The sequence below is a fragment of the Lutra lutra genome, chromosome 2 (genome assembly GCF_902655055.1).
Source record: "Lutra lutra chromosome 2, mLutLut1.2, whole genome shotgun sequence".
In the NCBI taxonomy this organism is placed as follows: Eukaryota; Metazoa; Chordata; class Mammalia; order Carnivora; family Mustelidae; genus Lutra; species Lutra lutra.
In genome coordinates this window covers 39,882,037-39,901,351 of record NC_062279.1, presented here as the reverse complement: position 1 = coordinate 39,901,351, position 19,315 = coordinate 39,882,037, and the positions used below count along the sequence as shown (strand labels likewise).

General features: G+C 42.1%; 1 protein-coding gene across 1 annotated transcript; it reads right to left on the bottom strand.

The window, feature by feature from the left end:
• Nucleotides 1–966: 966 nt before the first annotated feature.
• On the bottom strand, nucleotides 967–18,659 carry CHRNB3 (cholinergic receptor nicotinic beta 3 subunit). The gene is made up of 5 exons (XM_047719802.1): nucleotides 18,465–18,659; nucleotides 17,371–17,415; nucleotides 4,580–4,689; nucleotides 3,472–4,354; nucleotides 967–1,711 (listed from the first exon to the last, which is right to left on the bottom strand). The coding sequence occupies exons 1-5, from the start codon at nucleotides 18,657–18,659 to the stop codon at nucleotides 1,577–1,579; spliced, it is 1,368 nt and encodes a 455-aa protein (XP_047575758.1). The 3' UTR covers nucleotides 967–1,576.
• Nucleotides 18,660–19,315: the final 656 nt, after the last annotated feature.

Here is a 19,315-nt window from a genome sequence, read left to right as displayed (position 1 = left end):
CCTTAAAAAAGACACAAATCCTGTCGCTTGCAACAACACATGAATCTGGAGGGCATTGTGCTAAAAAGTGAAAAAAATCTGACAGAGAAATACAATACTGAAAAAAAAGGTCAAACTCATAGAAACAGAGAGTAGAAAAGAGGTTGCCAGGGGCCGGTGGAGAAGGAAGTTAGGAAAAGGTTGGTTAAAGGGTATCCACTGTCAGTTATGAGATGAATGAGGTCTGAGGATCTGGTGCACAACATGGTGATGAGCTGATTACACTACATTGTATAATTAAAATTTGCTGACAGTAGAACTTAAGTATTCTCATCAAAAGAAGAAGAAGAAGAAGAAGAAGAAGAAGAAGAAGAAGAAGAAGAAGAAGAAGAGGAGGAGGAGGAGGAGGAGGAGGAGGAGGAGGAGGAGGAGGAGGAGGAGGAGGAGGAGGAGGAGGAGGAGGAAGAAAGAAAAGAAACAGAATGGAAAGCCTCGAGTGTACTGTTGAAATGGATTAGACTGGGTGCAGGGACATAAAAACCCATCATTGGAGAATGTTTGGTCCTTGTATTTTCTAGGAAAAGGTAATGGGTATTAATGGCTGCACTCCCAGTAACAGATGGCACTGTTTCTCTTGTCAGTTATTTTGGTACGACCCTTTAAGCAAGTTGAAACTCACAGTAGGCTCTAGTTTCAGCATCAGAAAACCTTTATAACGTTCTGAATAATCCATGAATACCACCTACCTGAGAGGCCACCACATTCAAGAGAGACTATTTTCTTTCTTTGTTCTTTTTTTTTTTTTAAGATTTTATTTATTTATTTGATAGAGAGGCAGAGCTCGAGGAGGCGGAACGGTGGGCAGAGGGAGAGGGAGAAGCAGGCTCTGCACTCAGTAGGGAGCCTGATGTGGGGCTCCATCCCATGACTCTGGGATCATGACCTGAGCTGAAGGCAGCCGCTTAACTGACTGAGCCACCTAGGTGCCACAAGAGAGATTATTTTCAACAAATACCATGTTTGTAGGGACAGGAGAGGGACTTCAGTTACCAGACATCTTGGAATCTTCGTGAAAACCAGTGTGCTGTGCCAGGTCTGTCCAAGCAGGGCAATTCCCCCAGATGGTTGTTGAGATTTGCAGCAACATGACACACAGCACCAGTCTGCAAACTTGGGCAAAACCACCCAGGACACCAGCGGACGCAGGAGGCCCAGGTCTGAGCGAACAAAGAGCTTGACCCTGAGACGGTCTTGAATTCCCAGTGTGCATCCTTGGCGGGGCCTCAGTGTGGCTTTCTGGGGGCTCCTCCAGTCCAGCAGCCAGCAACACCCCTAGTGCGTTCTGGCTGTGATGTCAGGCCTGGAACCTACGAGTCCCTGAACGTCTGGGGAAGCCAAGGCGGGGTCCCTGAGAAGCTCCGGTGTCAATCGTGAGTTTACGGTGGGCAAACCCACATTTGCCAATGTTCAGTTTCCCTGAGTCCCACCCAGGCCCTTCTAAGCAGCTCATGCATTTGGATACTGTATGTACAGCTAGCTGGAGGTCAGTCCTAAGGTGTAATTTTGTCTTTTTAGTATTTTAGATGGCTCTGGATTGCTAGTGGGAACTGTGGAGCCACATCCTCAAAGCAGGAGTAAAGATCAGAACAGAGCCGGTAACTGACACTATCAGAAAGAGCCACAGAAAGATTCGGTCCAGAACTTGGGCTATGAATTTCCAGTCTTGTACCACCTGCAAAAGAGAAAAAGATGCCTTCCTTTCAAGATGCAGGGCAACTGTTCTGAACTCACTTCCAGGGATCGGAAAGGGGTAATACTCAGATGTGCAGGGCTTCGGTTCTCAAAAACGCACGTGTGACTGTGGCCGCTGTACCTCGGGAATGCCGGGAAGCCGCCGAGGACAGCGGGGATCAGGACAGGACGGCAATCCATAAGGGGGAGGGGAGACCGGGTCCCTTTGGAGGAAGGGAAGTTGGGGGACAGTGGGCAGGACGCTAACAGAACAAGGTCAGAGCACGAACAAGTTGAGAGGTGTGGAGGACAGGGGCTAGTTCTCTTTCGAAGGAAAAGAAATGTTCCATTTCTCTTCTGTGGGGAGTTTGTAAAGATGGAACCTAACAGGAATTCTCAAAGGGGTGTAGGTACTGAAAGCCTTCAGCACACATAGAGCTTTAGGAGTAAAACTCTGGGGGAAAAACACAAAGAAGACACATTAGAATGTTTCAAGTGTCAACCTTAAGTAATGGGATTGTTAATGATTTTAATTTTCTTGTTTATGTTTTTTGTATTTTCCAAATCCCTTACCCTGATAAGGTGTTACTTTTATAATTTTTTAAAAGGCTATTTGAATCTTGGAATTAGAATTTTTAAACACTGTAAAGAAACAACAACAAACAACCCTAAGAAAAGTCAAAATGTCTGTTTTATACCAGCATTTTTCCTAATGCTTTAAAAATGCTTTTCAGTGGATGAAAAACAGAACAAATAGTGAGAGACGATATACTAGGTAGTGTCTAGGTAAAATAATAGAAGGATATTTCTTTATAAAAATTCTTTCAGCACATGATATGATGAGCACTGGGCCTTATACACAGCTGATGAATTATTGAACACTACATCTGAAACTAATCATGTACTGTGTGTTGGCTAATTGAATTTAAATAAATAAATAAATAAAAATAAGAAATTCTTTCATAATTTTGTTTATGGGATCAGGCTCTTGGCACTAATTTTCACTGACTTTAGAGTAAAGTAATCGAATGCTCTAAATTGGCCTATAACTTGTTTTCAGCAGCAGGTACTATCTGAGTCCACGACTGTCTTGAGTCTAAAATCCACACTCTCACCACACTTTTTTTTTTTTTCATGTAAGCTAAATAACTATGCCCTTTTCCCTCACCAAAGGAACAGTGTTCTATCTGTTGGCACACTGTATTTGTATATTAATCCCAAAATCTATTCTGTTCTTTTGTCTATTATTGGAATTTTTTTGTCTTTTATTTTGTCTATTTTGTCTATAGTCTTTGCCTATTATTGGGGTTCTTTGTCTATTATTGGGATCATTTGTCTATTTTAGGATTATATTAATCCCAAAATCTATTCTATTCTTCTGTATATTAATCCCCAAATTCTGTTCCTTTATTTCCAAATACTACAGATGGAAATAACCATCATCGCTCTAAAAATGAGAGATACATTACCAGAGACCGGGATAACCAACTTAAAATGTAAAATTAAATTATTTTAAATAGAATCACGTCTAATTATAAGGAAGGGTGCTTAATTTACACTTGCTTCACTTTTGCTTCTTCTGTTTCTGTGAACTGCTTCCTAAAAATCCATACTAAGATTCTTACTGATGTCAGAGCTCGCTTAACATTCTACACGTGAAAAGCAGAGAGTTAACAGTGTCACGTCTAAACACTGTGTTGTCAATAGATGTGAGAATGTTGGTTCTTGCGCATTTTGGTGGCCCTGCTGGGATGGACTCACCTGGTTGATGAAATGCTGCTTCTTCACGTGCCTTGAGATGTACCTGATGGAATCAGCCGCCTTTTCCAAGAAAGCAACAAGAACGGTTTCTCCATCACTCACCTGTCTCTGTTTCCTTTTTTCTAGAGTTTTACCTTTCACCACTGGCTGACTTTCATCTTTATCTGGGAAAGAGTAGCGATCCACATGGTCCTTCATACAAAGCAATGTAGGAAGTTTTTGCAGAAACAGTCGTTTCACCCAGGGGGCCATGGGGTGGTAAGTGGAAGAGGATCTGTGGTGAACGTTAATCACGAAAACAGTCACAATAATCGACAGGGTCACAAAAATCATAATGAACAACAGGTACTCCCCAATGAGAGGAATGACTTTGGAGGAAGATGGGATTATTTCCTCAATGACCAGGAGGAACACGGTCAGAGAAACCAGCACTGAGGTTGACAGGGACAGCTTTTCCCCTTCATCGGAAGGGAGATAGAACACGAGCACAGTCAGGAAAGACAGCCCCAGGCAGGGGATGATCAGGAAGAGGGTGTAGAACATGGGCAGGCGGCGCAGGACGAACGAGTATGTGATGAACGGATAGGAGTAGACGCCGTCTCTCCTGTTGCCCTTCATCCCTTTTGCATGGAGGATCTCCCATTCTCCGTTATCGAAGAAATCCTTCCTGTCAACATTTTCATTGATCAGAACAAGGTCAACCATGGTTCCATCGTAAGTCCATGACCCGAACTTCATGGAGCAGTTCTGCCGGTCAAATGGGAAAAACGTGACATCCATGGTGCATGAGCTTTTGTAACTGGCGGGGGGCGTCCAGATGACGGTGCCGTTGGATCTCACAATGACTTTGGTCATGAGGGAGCCTTCGAACCGGCCATCGGCGCTGTGGTGAAAGCGGTTGAACACTGATGAGTTGGGTCTTTGCCCACCCCTCCCTCTACTATTCACATTTATTACTCTTCTACAACAGAATCAAACAATATTTTAGAAAAGAAACGGTTCTCTTCTTACTCAAAGTTGTACATTTCTCTTAATTATCTTGCCAAAGTCAGGCTTTTCCATCTGTGGTCCCCATCAGACCAGGGTATTTTTCTTCTGGGATACTTACTTTTCAAAGAGAACTATGTCAGGAAGCCAGAGGGATTCTGATGGAACTTTAATTGAACGAATTCCACCGTATTCATCAGGATTCCAGCGTAATTTGTGGTCTGTCCATTCCTGCATCAAATGAGCGTACTGTCATTTCATTCTGAAAATTCAGTGTATTAGACTTCGGAATCTTCAAATTTATGTTAATTTACCAAATGCCAGTGTTTTATTTAAAAAGGGAAATCCATCCATTTTAGATCTTATGACCCTACCTGTGGTTCATTACACTTCTCAAGATACAGGTTGAGCTAGCCTGGCCTCTCATCTTGCCCAGGCCCACACGGCCTTCCTACCTGGGGTTTCCAAAGTTGCCATATATCTACCTCCCAATGAAGAGTCCTGGCAACAAACATCACTGATTTGTGATCTATTTTTTCAGCTTCTTTTCTTTTTTTCAGCCTATTTTCTCTTAAGAAGCAAAAGAAAAGCAATGATAATTCTAACTCAGTTTATTCTAGAAGAGTTGGTCCAGTAATATTTTCATCTCATGATAATGGGCACAAACAATTTTGAATATCACTCAAGAGTCTTGAGCAAACATCCACCCACTATGTTATTATGAAACATTCAGTATCCACTGACTACTCTTGATGACATTATAACTTTAATCCAATGAAAAAATATTTTCCAAGAATTTCCTTTTAAGTTCTAATCTGAATTTATTTTGTGACCACCCAATTACAGTTTTAAATTATATCCCTAATATTGTTAGCCTCCAGATACCTACAAATTTTTCCTCATAATAGAATGAAATCATTTAGCATGTTTTACAGGAGCTAATAGACCCAGGTTAACAAACCTGACCCCTAATTGATTGGATTATGAAGGTCAAGAGGATGATGTATGGGTGATCCAATTATAGCAGGATGGACTTTCTTAAAAAGATTTGGGTCCAGAATCTTATGAAATCTGACCTGAAAATTGAATTCTTCTATCCTACTGTCCCTCATGTAGACAGCTGAGTAATGATGTAGGATAATATTAAGTGACATTTCAGAAAGTCTGAAGAGTGTGCCCAGTGCAAGCCTTCCTGTCATTAAAAAATCAGGAGTCAGCAGATGGGTTACTTCACTAGATGGTGAAGTATTGAAATATGCATGATGCCTGAAAAAGTACGAGACCGTACACCCCAAATATGACATTGTCTATTCTAGACAATATTTGTGAGGCTTGATCCTGGAAAAACAAATTGAAAAGGAAATGGGTCATTAAAAAGCTATGATCTAAAGGATAAAAGACTGCATGCCTATTTATGGAAAAGCACGCACATGAAGATGGACAGTTTAAGAGCCCAAACTTATAAAGTATTTATCATGTTTACTTGGTACTCACAGGCTTCTCTCCTTTTTCCTCCTCCTCCGCCCATTTTGAAAAGCAAATACATTTTCCTTTCTATGAATAATTTGTCTCCTGCTAAGCAGACTTGTACTACCGACAGCAGGTCTCAATCTTAGAAAAGTGGAAAGGAACTCAGGACAGCACTCTTTGTTTCACTTGCACTCTGTTTATTTTCTAAAAATTGACATACAATACAATTCACTCTTTGCGTATGGTTCTATGCGCAAACATTTGTGTAATCTCTACCACCGTCAAGATACAAGAACAACTCTGTTGCCCAAAAAAGTTTTCCTTATGCTGCTCCTTTGTAATCAACTCCTCCCATCCCCCACCCCCAGGCAGCCAGGATCTACTTTCTGATTCTATAATGTTGCCTTTGGTCATATAAATAGAATTGATCATAAGGTAGACAGCCTTTCGATCCTGATTTCTTTTACTTACCATAATGCATCTTAGGTTCTTCTATATTAGTGATTTGTTCATTTTTGTTAGTGTGTAGTTTTCCCTTGTATGAATATACCACAATTTGTTTACCCATTCTCCGAGTAGGATGTTTGTATTCTTCTAGTTTTTAATGATTACAAATAAAGCCACTATAAACATTTTGTGCAGCTTTTTGAGTAGAAAGCATTCTTTTCTTCTCCTGGGTTAATACCCAGGAGTGGGATGGCTGGGACATATCCTAAGTGTATATTCAACTTTATATGAAACTGCGTCCCCGAGCGGCTGTCTCATTTTGCATTCCCACTAACAATGTACGAGACTTCCGGTTCTTTGGCACCTTCTCCAGTACTTGGTATTGTCTTCTTTTTTTACTTTGGTTAGAAGAGTTGTGAAATGGTATCTCGGTTTCCAATATGCATTTTCCTAATGACTAATGGTGTTGAGCATTTCTTCATGTACTTTTTTGCCACCCGTATATCTTATTTGGTGAAGTGGCTGTTAAATCTTTTGCATGTTTTTTTTAATCATGCTGTTTGTTTTATTACTGAGTTTTTAGACTTCTTTATATATCCTGGGTAAAAGCCCCTCATCAAATATTTGAGTTGTAAATAGCTTCCCACAGTCTGTAGTTTCTTAATTCTCTAATCAGTGTCTTTCACAAGATAGAAGTTCTACACTTGGATGAAGTTTATTTTACCAATTTTATCTTTTATGAATTATGTCATATCTAAGAAATATTTACCGAACTTAAGGTCACAGAGATTTTTCTTCCATATTTTCTTCTAGAGATTTTATAGTTTTGGGTTGCACATTTAGATCTAAAATCCATTTTGAGTTAAATTTTTAATTATGGTGTGAATGAGGTTTTTGGTTTTTTTCGCATATGGATGTCCAATCGTTCCTGTACCTTTTGTTGAAAAGACTAAACATTCTCCATTGGATTACCTATACACGTTTGTCAAAAATCAACTAACCGTAAACCGTGTGGGTCTATTTATGGGCTCTTTGTTCTGTCTCGTTAATCTGTGTCCCTCCTTTCCCCAGTACCACACTCTTTTAACCATCACTTTCCAGTAAGTTTTGAAATTCTGTAGTGTGAGTCCTCCAACTGTATTCCCCCTTTTCAAATCATTTTGGCTATTCTCGTTTCTTTGCTTTTCTCCATAAAATTTTAAATCAGTTTGTTGCTATCTACAAGAAAAATCCTTCTGAAATTTTAACTCTGGTTGTCTTGAATCTATAGATTGGTTTGGGGAGCGCTGACATCATAATATTGAGATTTCTGACCTAGGAAAATCATTTCTCACTCCATGTGTTTAGGTCTTCTTTGATGTTTTTAATCAGTGTTTTGTAGTTTCAGCTTATTAGACCCTGTACATATTCAGTTAGATTTATACCTAAGTATTTCATGTTTTTTTGAGGTTATTGTAAACAGTACTTTGACATCAAGGGAAAAAATCCAATTGTTCATTGCTAGAATATAAACAAACAATTGATTTTTGTATGTTGACCTTGTATGTATCCTGTGACCTTGTTTAAGCTCATTTAATTTTAGAAGTTTTTTGGTAGATTTTCTACATCAACAATTACATCATTTACAAATAGAAAACTCTATTTCTTTTTTCCAATCTGAATGCCTTTTATTGTGTTTTCCTTGCGTTAAATCACTGGCTAGGACCTTCAGTATGACATTAAATAGGAGTGGGAGAGTAGATATCCTCGCATTGTTCTTGATTTTGGGTGGGAAGCATTTAGTTATTCACCATTAAGTATTACATTAGCTGTTGATCTTCTTAAATGCCTTTTATTTGATTAAGGAAGATTCTTCCTATTTCTAGTTTGCTGAGATTTTTTTTTTTTTTTACAGATTTATTTATTTGAGAGTGAAAGAGAGAGAGTGTGAGTGAGGAAAGGGGGAGTGGGATAGGGAGAAGGAGAGAATCCCAAGCAGACTCCCAGCCCGGTGTGGAGCCCTACACTGGGCTGGATCCCACAACCCTGAGATAACCATGTGAGCCAAAATCAAGAGTTGGGCACTCAACAGCTGAGCTACCCAGGAGCCCTAAGTTTTTTTTTTTCTCTTAATCACAAACAGATCCTCAGTTAAATAAAAAGCTTTCCAGCTTCTATAGAGATAATTACAAGATTATTCTTTAGTCTCTTAATGAAATGAGTCATATTGATTGATTTTCTTTTCCTTTTTTTTTTTTCCCTTAAGTAGGCTGTACACCCATCGTGGGGCTCAAACTCAAGACCACAAGGTCAAGAGTCACATGCTTAACCGACTGAGCCAGCCAGGTGCCCCTATATTGATTGATTTTCAGATGTTGAACCAGCCTTGCATTCTTGGGATCCACCCCACATAGTCTTAATGTATCACAGTTTTATATAATACTTCTTCTTGTTATATAAGAAAAAAAAGTAGGTAGACCACTGCCTTACAAAGAATAAGGATGCCCTGGCAAAGAGGATGTTGCTCTAACTGTTTTCCTGATGTTTGAATTCAAATAAAAATACAGTGAGGTTTCCTTGAGAAAAGACAAAGTCAGTGAAATAGGTGGCAGGCACCTTTGTGTTTTTGCTACTAAAGCATTGTTAAAACAACATTTGTTTGTAGATGTAAAAACTACATTCCAATAATTCACCAAATATTTAACACAAATTTGGGCTAATTACAAGAGAGGAAAGCAACACATACATTGCCCTCTTAGCAGTGGGACTTCTTTTCTTTGGGACTGTTTCTATGATTTTTTCAGTACAACTGTAACATACCTTAAAAACCTATTTTGTGGCTGTGCTGATAATAGAATAAAAATGGCAAAGTAGAAAAGTTACCAAGTGCCGATGATGTGCCAGGCATTGACCTAAGTGCTTTTATATTTATTAATGCTGATTTCTTCAATAACCTACAAATGACCTATTAATAGTGCTATATTAGATGAGGGACATGTGGCTCAGAGGGCTCAAGTGACTTGTCCCAGGCCACACAGCTGTTCAGTAGAGAAAACAGGATCAAGTCTGTTGTATATGACTGGGTATGCTGGGCATCATAAGTCCAGGAAGTGCCTTCCACATTGACTAGGACATGAAGGGCACCCCCTGGAGGTGTGCCATGGTTCATCGAAAGCCATATCCTGTACTCTTTTCCCTCTTTCCATGCTACCTTATGGTGGAAAAATTTGTGACTTAAAATTCTTCATAATGTCAATGGTTTATTGAAGCTTTTGGTGGCTCCACTCTCAAGGATGTTTCCAGTGTTGAGCATTGTAAGGCTTATTAACTTTGTACTCAGGCTAAAACAGTAGCTTATTCCATCTTTTCCTCTGTTAAAAAAAGAATATGAAGATAATAACAACAGAAAATCTGTTTGGCCTTAATGGTAAAATATCGGTCCAAAGGTGAAGGAATTATGCAAATAGACATGTTATACTGTGTCCAAGTTCATGGACAACCGAGGGGAGAGAAATTACAAGAGGAAGATGAACTGTTAATGACAGGAGCCTTCAGCTGACTTCCACTTAGGCAAGACTTCATTCGAGAAGAAAGTGGTATGTCAAGAGCTCTTTATAGAAAGAGGAGAAAAATGAATTCAGAAATAAAGTGGATGTATGTTGCCTGCTGCCTCAAGTTCACCTGCCTTGCTGCTGGTAAGAGCACCCCAGTTTCCTCTTGGGGAACTACCTCACTGCACTGTCACCCACCAGATGTGGGTGGATCTAACTCTTCCTTCTGCCCCAGAAAAGGGGCTGTACCTCACACCTGCCCACTGTGATCTTCAGAGATGGCAGGTGACCAAATGGGAAACAAAAAAGTGGGATAGCATGAATCTTCTGGAACCACTGGAAAAGAGGCTGGCCATTCTCTCTCTTGCTGAACTTGAACACAGGTAGCACTTTGAGGCTGAAGCTGATACAGCCACCTTGTTTCCACTAGAGGAGGGCTGAGATGAGATTGGGGTCACCCAGAGGACGAGGAGCCCAGAGACATGCAGAGGGAACACCGTTCCTGAGAAAAGTGCCTGAGCCCCTGGATCAAGCAGCGTGTAATGCTAGCCTTGTCAATGTACTTTCCAGGCTGTGAAAGCCAATACATTCTATTTTTGCTGAAGCCAGTCTGGGTTGCATTCTCTGTCATGTGCAACTAAAAAGTTCTCAGCTGATCCTGGGAGAATCTGAGTAGCTCTCGAGCAAGCAGTGGGCTGCCAGAAGGCAGGTGGTGAGCCCCAGGTGCAGACACAGACTTGGGCAGATTGGCTGGAACTGCGTGCTTATGAATTGGCTTGTCTTGAATGGACATTGGTGAGCTCAGCCACGGAGTCCAATCTTATACTTCCTCCATTTGGAATGTGAAGATTGCTGTAAACAAAATTGCCTGCTTCTTGGATACAGTGTCCTCTCCACTCCAGGCACAGCCATCTTTTCCCATGCCTGGTTCCACTCTGTAGGGAGGGTGGATAGCTACAACACTGGGGCCCCTGCCTTCTTGCAAATCCCAGCAAACACATACCTGGTTTTACAAGCTGTTCTAAGGGAACTAGGGCAAGCCCTAGGGTGTGGGACTTTTGGGTCAGAAAGGTTTGCCTTGCTCACCAGACCTCTAACTGCAGAATGAACAGCTGTTGCCAGAGAGAACAGAGCAGTGGTGTTTTATTGGGCTCACGGTCTGTGGGGGGGGGGGTGGTGAATGATGCATTCCACAAGTATGCAAGGCACGTGCTCACACGGAGCATACCACTGCTGCTCTGTACTCCGGGCCTGAGGCCAACTCAGACAATGAGAAACAAATGAGCACACCTAGTGGTCATTGCTCTGAAGAGGGTACCATTTGGATACAATGGCAGGGAACATTAGGGTGGACAGGGAAGGTAGTTCTGAGAAGACAACCTTCAGAAGCTGAGCCCTGAATGGTAAGGAGGGGCAGTGAGTGGCAGTGTGAGGCAGGGAGAAGGAAGGGGGCTTCGGAAGGTGCTGGGGCAGAAATGAGTGAACATGAAGGAGGGGTGCATTGAATCCTCAAGGAGGACATAAAGAGATCTACAGTGATTTAGGTTTCACTTTTTTTTTTAAGATTTGATTCATTTATATGTCAGAGAGAGAGAGAGAGAGAACAAGCAGAGGGAAGCAGCAGGTGAGGGAGAAGCAGACTTTCCACTGAGCAAGGAGCCCAATGTGGGGCTTGATCCCAGGACCCCAGTATCATGACCTAAGCCGAAGAGAGACACTTAACCACCTGAGCCACCCAGGTATCCCCTAGGTTTCATCCCAGACCAGTAAAGAGAAAGGGGCTAAGTGGGGCTTTGGTCAATGCTGTTGACTTTGGAGTACCCAGAACAGCAAGTGTACTGAATTAGAGTCAGAAGCCCTGAGTTCTCCACCTGTATGGTCCTCCACCAACTGTACTCCTTTCTGAGGTGTCCTTCTGCAACCAGACCTGGGGAATCAGAGATTCTCCCTGCCACATCCATCTAGAGGGATTCTTTGAATTTCTACCAACATACACATCCATCATGATGCAGACAGAGACCCATGTCCCAGGACCACAACACGTGCTAGGTGAGAGTGTCAGGGTGAGGGTTCAGAGCCCCCATCCTCTGTCTGGGCTAAAGAGCTCTGAGACCTTCTGGTTACTTCCTGTTCTCTTTGAAAGCCTGGGGGCATCTGGAGACTAATCTCCTGTCTCTCCCTTCTTCAAGTAAGAATTACAAATAATACCCTGTGTTCATATAGCATGTTCCAGCCAAGATTCTCAAAGCTGTTTACAAACATCAGCTCTATCATGAAGCAGTTCCCGGGTGGAGAGCTGTGTCATTGCAGGAAACAGGAGAACACAGGCTACATCAGGGGCCAAAGAGCAAAGTTAATCTGTGACTGAGAAAAAGAAGAGGAAATAGGTTTCTTAATTCTGAAAAGTGCAATTTCAAATCCATATCATACATATTCCCTTAAATTTTTTCTTACATACATTATCCAAAATATCACTCATAGATGTCTAGCTATTATCTAGAACCAAATTTCACTTAAACTGAAATCAAAGACTTTTCACTGAAAAAAAAAAATTCTCCTACTTATTCTTAGTTTAATACTAAGACCAAAAGATGGTAAGGAACAAGTAGTGCCTTGATTTGTAGCCTCTGGGACATCCCTGGGATCTTCAGTTATCTAAAAATCAAGTGTGAAAATCTTTTTTTTTTTTTTTAAGATTTGATTTATTTGAGAGAGAGAATGAGAAAGAAAGCACTAGTGTGCGGGGAGGGATGGAGAGGGGAAAGGGAGGAGCAGACTCCCTGCTGAGCAGGCAGTCCTATGTGCAGTTCCATCCCAGGACCTTGTGGTCATGACCTGAGCCAAAGGCAGACAGTTAACGGACTGAGCCACCCAGGTGCCCTCAAGTGTGAAATTCTTTAAACAAGTTAATGTTGGTTCATTTTAATCTTAAAGACAACAACATGCCATATTAAGTATCTCATATTCACATTATAACCATTAGTGGTCAGGGCCAAGAAATGAGATTTGTCAATAAGGATGAAAAAGCCTCCAAAGGTGGCAGCAGGAAATGACATTTATTGAGTCCCCACTACACACCAGATAATATACCAGTCGCATTCACACACATGATCGCATTTTACCTCCTAACCACACCATGAGCTAGGCATCATCTCTCTTTTATAGATGAAGAGACTGAGGGTCTGAGAGGCAAAAATGACTTGCCCAGATTTACATAGCAGGATTTCGGACTCCTAACTCCTAATTCCTCCTCAACTCTCACTCAGGGTCCACCAAACCGGCCTCCTTTGCTAAGGTCTGAGTGAGGTTGGGAGAAGAAAGGAAACTAAGATGCTGAGTAAAGGGCAGAGATACAGGTTGTAGAAGGTAATTAGACTTGAGCGAAGATCCCCCTGATCTTTAGAGCAAGGCCTAGCCTTCCATGGCAGATTTGTTTCTGATTTCTCCTTCGAGACCAGCTCCAGGGGTCTAGCCTCGGAGGCCTGCATATGTTTGCTGAACTTTTGGTTGGTGTAAAAGGGGAACCAGCTGTTGGAGAAACAAGGCTACTTTGAGATGCTGGCCCTGGCGGACATTCAGGCAGCTTTCTTTTCCTTGGGGAAAATGAAGGGTGTAGGACAGCAAAGTGCTCTCAGCTACAATGAAGTGGGATTGCTCAGAATCTTACTGTCTTATTGGTGTTAACACCTGACGGTGCCTAGCCCAGCGTCTTACGCACAGTGCCCAGTGCATAGTAGGTGCTCAGTAAATTCTGTTGAGTGAGTAATTTTGACATCTGTTGTCTTAGAGATTGCTCACATGATAGCCTCTAGGCCAGGGGTTCAACCCTTTATCATCAAAGAAAGGGTGGTTTCATATCCCATTTTCCTTTAAGGTGTTTGTGATGCAGTTTTCCTAACCTTGAACGTGATGGAACAGAATCTGAGCAGTGAGGCACTAAGTCCTTTCTCATGTAGTTTTAGTGAGTCGATGTCAATGATCTATTTATGATTTATGGGGTTTTGATTACTCCCTGGAAGTAGGAAGGAGGAAGACAAATGAGTTTCCAAAATAAGATCAATAAAATAAAAATAGCTCCACAGAGAGGACTTTCTCAGGATGTCACTAAATTTGTGCTCGGTAAAGCTCTTTGGTTAAGAGAATGGAGGAAGAACGTCTAAATATACCAGAGAAGAACTATGGAAATAGAGGATAAGACAGAAGAATTGCATTAAAAAACCAACCCAGCATCTCAGTTGCGGAAACTGCGTGGAACACGTTTTTGTTCCAATATGAAGAGTTTTATTCTCTCTGTGATGTGAATCAGGGAGCATTTTACAGTGTCTGGGTGGAAAATGAGAAAAGAACAGGGGTTTGTCGTTTTGGTCTTTGCTCTGACTGAGGCATACAGGGGTGGCTGGGAAGAGTTCCCTGTAGGTCTGTTCTGGCGTGAGAGCTTTGGGAAGTTAAGCCATTGGGAAGGGCATACAGGGGTTCACAACTTCTCTTCCTTTTTGGCTTGTGGAACCTCTACTGATCCTGTAAGACCTAATTTAAATATTTCCTCCCTTGGGAGCTTTCCCTGATTTTCTCCCTTTCTAGCTGTCATTTTTGTAATGACCCAGTACTTATGTAGATTTTCCTTAGGGTGTTTATTATATCGCAGTCATTATTCTTTACAAAAGTTCCTCTGTGTCCTCTCCTTGAAGGCAGGGCTGTATCTTACTCTTCATATACCTGGGATCTAGCAGAGTGGCTGACACTTAGTAGGTTCTCAATAAACCTTGTGGAATGAATGGAAGAGGGAGTAATCCTTACTTCATTCCCTCCTAAATGCCTTTCTAGACCAGATGTCGCAGAGGTTGAGGCACCAAAACCTTAGAAGACAGGGACTAGGGGTGCCTGGGTGGCTCAGTCGTTGGGCATCTGCCTTCAGCTCAGGTCATGATGCCAGGGTCATGAGATCGAGCCCCGCATCAGGCTCTCTGCTCAGTGGGAGGACTGCTTCTCCCTCTCCCACTGCCCTTGCCTGCGCTCCCTCTCTTGCTGTCTCTCTCTCTCTCTCTGTTAAATAAATAAATGAAAAAAATCTTAAAAAAGAAAAAAAGAAGAAGACAAGGACTAGGAAGGAGCTAGTCTTCACAGGGACAGCGTGGAGCGGAGCACCGGACATCTTCCATCCACGCCCTTGTGCGAGGCAAGGGAAGGATTTCTTCATGTGAGCCCGACTTCACTTAAGTGCTCAACCTTGGACAAGTCACTCCAGTTCTCCAATGCTCAGTGTTCTCATCTGCAAAGTGGGAATCCTAATAGGACCTACCTCATAGGGTGGCTGTGAGAATGAACTGAGTTTATTCCTATGACACATCCAAGCAGGGCGACTTAACACTTAGGACGTGCTCAATAATCCTTAGGTATTATCATTAGCTACTCTAAAACTGAGATCTGTATAACACACCCATTTTTTTTTAAGATTTTATTTATTTCCCCTCTCTCTCTGCCTGTCTGTCTGCCTACTTGTGATCTCTTTCTGTCAAATAAATAAATAAAATCTTTAAAAAAAAAGATGGATGAAAAAGATGGGGATGAAAAATACAGCGTAGGGCGTGTAGTCAATGGTATTGTAATAGTGCGTACAGTGACAGATGGGAGCGACACTTGTGCAAGTATGGCATAAGGTCACTATGTTGTACACCTGAAACTAATGTTACATTGTGTACCAACTATAATTTAATGAAAAAAAATCTGCTATCCTCATTACTTCCAGAAAATGGGACCCTGAGTCATCAGGCTGGCTTTTCCAAGCATCAGCTTGCCCCATTCCTATGGATTTCTCTTGCTCTGTGTTGGGTACTGGAGATGCTTAGGTTGTGACCCTGTCTTGACCTGGAGGCTTTCACCAGGCCACTGGGATTCTCATGGCACAACTTTGCTGGAAGTCACTTCCACAGTTGTAGTTAAGGTCTGAGGAGCCGTGGCTTCTTGTTCACTTCTACTGAATTGACCGCGTGTTTTCAAAATCTCAGGCAAAGTGAAAAGTACCAGTTTTGAAGGCCATGAGTCCCTGGATTGCTGTTTTATGTGACAGGTTAGCAGAAGCTTAATCTCAAGGAGCAGTTGGAGAAAGACTCGTGTGTGAAGCAGTGAGAGGTTTTTTGTCTGTTCTATTTTGTTAACGTCCTAAACCCATTTGCACTCTAAAAGTTTTTATCCTCTCTCCTGCAAACTCAAATACAGCACTTCTTACTAATTTTTATTAGCTCAAAATATTTCTGAATTCCACAGCCTCTAAGCTACATCATTGAGGAAGGAGATGGGTATATAGAAAAAGATGTTCATTTGAATTGTATTTTTCTATCTGTATTACCAGCTTACTATTTTCTCCTAGACATCTTTATTTGCAAGTAAAATAAAGATCCATTTCATAACTTGCTAAGATATCTACCAATTAAAGAATCAGCGGGATAGAGAGTAGTAAAGATGATAATAATTCTTTAACTCTGACCAAAGTTTTTGGGTGGGAGAAATATGACATAAAGGAAGCCCAAGGAATCTCCCTACAGTCTCAGTCCTCTGCTCCTATAACCTTAGCAGAATGGAACAATGTCTCCTGAACCTGAAGGTAATTAACTTATTTCAATATAAATGAACAAAAATAGAGTGTATGTATGTTAAAATTCAGTGAGATATTTAAGATTCCTCACCAGGAAGATTTTAAGTCTATCAGAGATTAGGCAATAACTTGGACATTCAGGGGAAAAACAAACAAACAAACAAACAAACAAGTAATTGCTGACGACATTGACAACAAGCAAAAATAAACAATGAGACTAAACGTTTCGCCTCCTATCAAAGAAGTGTCAATATTTTCTCCTTTCCATTACCTATGCAAAATTGGGCTTTGAAGGGTAGTTATTTCCTGATCACTCTAGGATGAGCTCCTCCGAGCGGATGCTTCTGGTTTTAGGAAACAGGGCCCAGTTTCAAAATGCCTTTTTAGTTATATGGGGAAAACATATTGTCATTTTGTTTGTCTTCACTTTGTTCTGAAACTGGTGGTGAGAGGCCTTCTGCCCTCCCTGTTTCTCTTTCTAGGGAGCCATGGGAAACATTCCTCCCACCGAGGACCAGTAGGGATGAGGGAGAATTTAAGATCGCTGATTGCCTGTTCCAGATGTGGTACCTTAAAGAGGGGGACAGTGGCAATCTGGAGCTTCCCCCCGCTTTCTCCAGGTAGCCAGGGAGCAGGGCCGAGGCCTCGGTGTCAGAGAGTCCCCTCCAGGCAGGCCTCTGAGCTTCTAGCACCTGCGCTCCAACTCCCACAAAAGAAAATTAAGTAATGGACCCTTCCCAGCCATTCCCAAATATCTCCCCGAGGAACCCAATATGCTCTGTAAAATAATTGTTTTTCAAATGGGTGTCTTTCTAAATAGAAAAGCATGGAAATAGTCAGGTTAGCAGATATAGCGCTCAGACTGACAGTTACCTGTTTGAGCCACACATTTGTTGTCATCAGCTGATTCTTTTCATCCTAAGAAAGTGACAATTAGGAAGATATAAATTCAAGTAAAGGAAGTTGTCTTTTAGATTTTTTTCTTTTGTCAGAAAGACCTCTCTGATGCATATATTTGAGGTATTCAAAGTATAAACGATTCTCATCTGAAGCGGTTAAACGGCCTGGGATCCTAAAATATTATGCACATTTTCCTTAAAATAAAAAAATAATAATTAAAGCAAGTAGTAGTTCATTGTGGTGATATTTATCTAAAATTGCATAACCCAGAAAGCATGGTAAGGTGGCAAAGCAGAATGAATATGAACTAAATCAGAGATTGGATTTGCGTGATTTTCTAGAAGGAATCCTTGGGCATTGAATCAGCTGGGGTGGGTGAGTGTGTGAGTGGTGGGACAGGGGATTGGAGCAAGATGGGTTATTCTGGAACTCTGGAGACCACAGCAGGATGACTTTGCAGTCATGGGCTTGTTAAAGTTCACTGATTTCCCAGGATGCCAATCATGGCAGAAGTGGGAAACAGGAACACTTTGAGTGGAGAATGTTAAGGTATGGGTGGGGCAGGGGAAAATGCAGGGTCCTGAGGGGATTCAGGAGGGTGATGAGCTCACTGGGCACTTACTCGGGTGCCAGCATCATCCGCCTTCTTTCCTTGCCGGCAGCCCCCCATACCCCTCATGCAGTCCAGGTGACACCGACTTGGCCTGGGGATCAATGATGAGCCCTGGGCTCGGTTCTGCCTTCTCTCCTGCCCCTCGATTTTCCCTGGGTGCTTGTTCTGGTGCTCAGCCAACCCGCCAGGGACAGTGCCTGTCCCAGCAACCACATCCGCCCCCCCAGCAAAAGGTTCCACACGAATAGTGCCGCCATGAAAATTTACTCCACGACACTTCTCATTCCTTCCTCGGGTCATTTCGCTGGCCTCTTGGGGCAGATTTTCTCTCACAGGAAGCTATTTTTAAAATGGAAATGGCAGCCATGGGGAAAGAAATCAAAATGAAATCTTAGACTCACAAACAGGTTAAGGAATGCATGTTCTTTTCAGCTTCGTGCCAAGGACTACTCACCACATCTACGAGCTGAGATATTTTCAATCCGAAGTATACTTTTATGGTGTCATTAGAATTTAATACAGGGCGCACCCATTTCTGATAACCTTGGAATAAGTGTCTGAGGAGGGCATCTTCACTTTCCACGATTGACCGGAATCCTGCGGCGGCTGTAAGAATCATGAGGGAAACCCGAATTAATGGGAAAGTCATAATGGCTGGCTTAGCATCCCACAGCGGGAATCTTCATATAGTCTACACAGCCCGATGCAGCAAAGGCAGCTTTGAGTGAACAGGGGTTCTCGAACCATTCTCCATGCCCATAACACAGGGCTGAAAGTTGACTCTATGCTTTACCCAGAATGTGGCTCTCTCATAGGGTTTTCCCATCGTGAGGTGAGCACCTTCACCACCAAAGAATCACTTACAGCCACCCACTTACCCTCTACCTCACATCTAACTTGAGATGCCACCTCCTCACAGACATGGTCTCTGCCCATGTGTGATTGTCCACCACTGCACCCTCTTTGACTCCCTCATGTCCCTTGCCACAATGTGTTGTGAATTTGTCATTGTCTGTCCTTCCCTTGAGCTCCATGATGGCAGGCACAGTATCCATTTTACTTGATGATGTTTATTCAGCACCTGGAGCAGTGCCTGCCCACAGTACATACCCATGTTATATCTATTTAATGAATGAACCAATGAAAGGAATACGTTGGAGCCAATTTCCACGCATTTGGCACATATCCATGGAATACCTACCACAACCCATTTGTTATTCATTCCCTTGCAGTCTTCCTGAGACATCTTCCCTTACAAAAACCTTCCCTGGCCACGACCAGGTTGTAACACTCTTCTCTACACCT

Bases quoted from the DNA above. Each gene is read 5' to 3' on its own strand.
- CHRNB3 (XM_047719802.1), bottom strand. From the start codon at position 18,659: ATGACTTTCCCATTAATTCGGGTTTCCCTCATGATTCTTACAGCCGCC. The intron at 17,416-18,464 runs GTGAGTAGTCCT...TCACTTTCTTAG, and splicing joins TATCTCAGCTCGTAGATGTG to GATGAAAAGAATCAGCTGAT. The intron at 1,712-3,471 runs GTGAGTCCATCC...TCTCTTTTGCAG, and splicing joins AGCAGCATTTCATCAACCAG to GTGGTACAAGACTGGAAATT.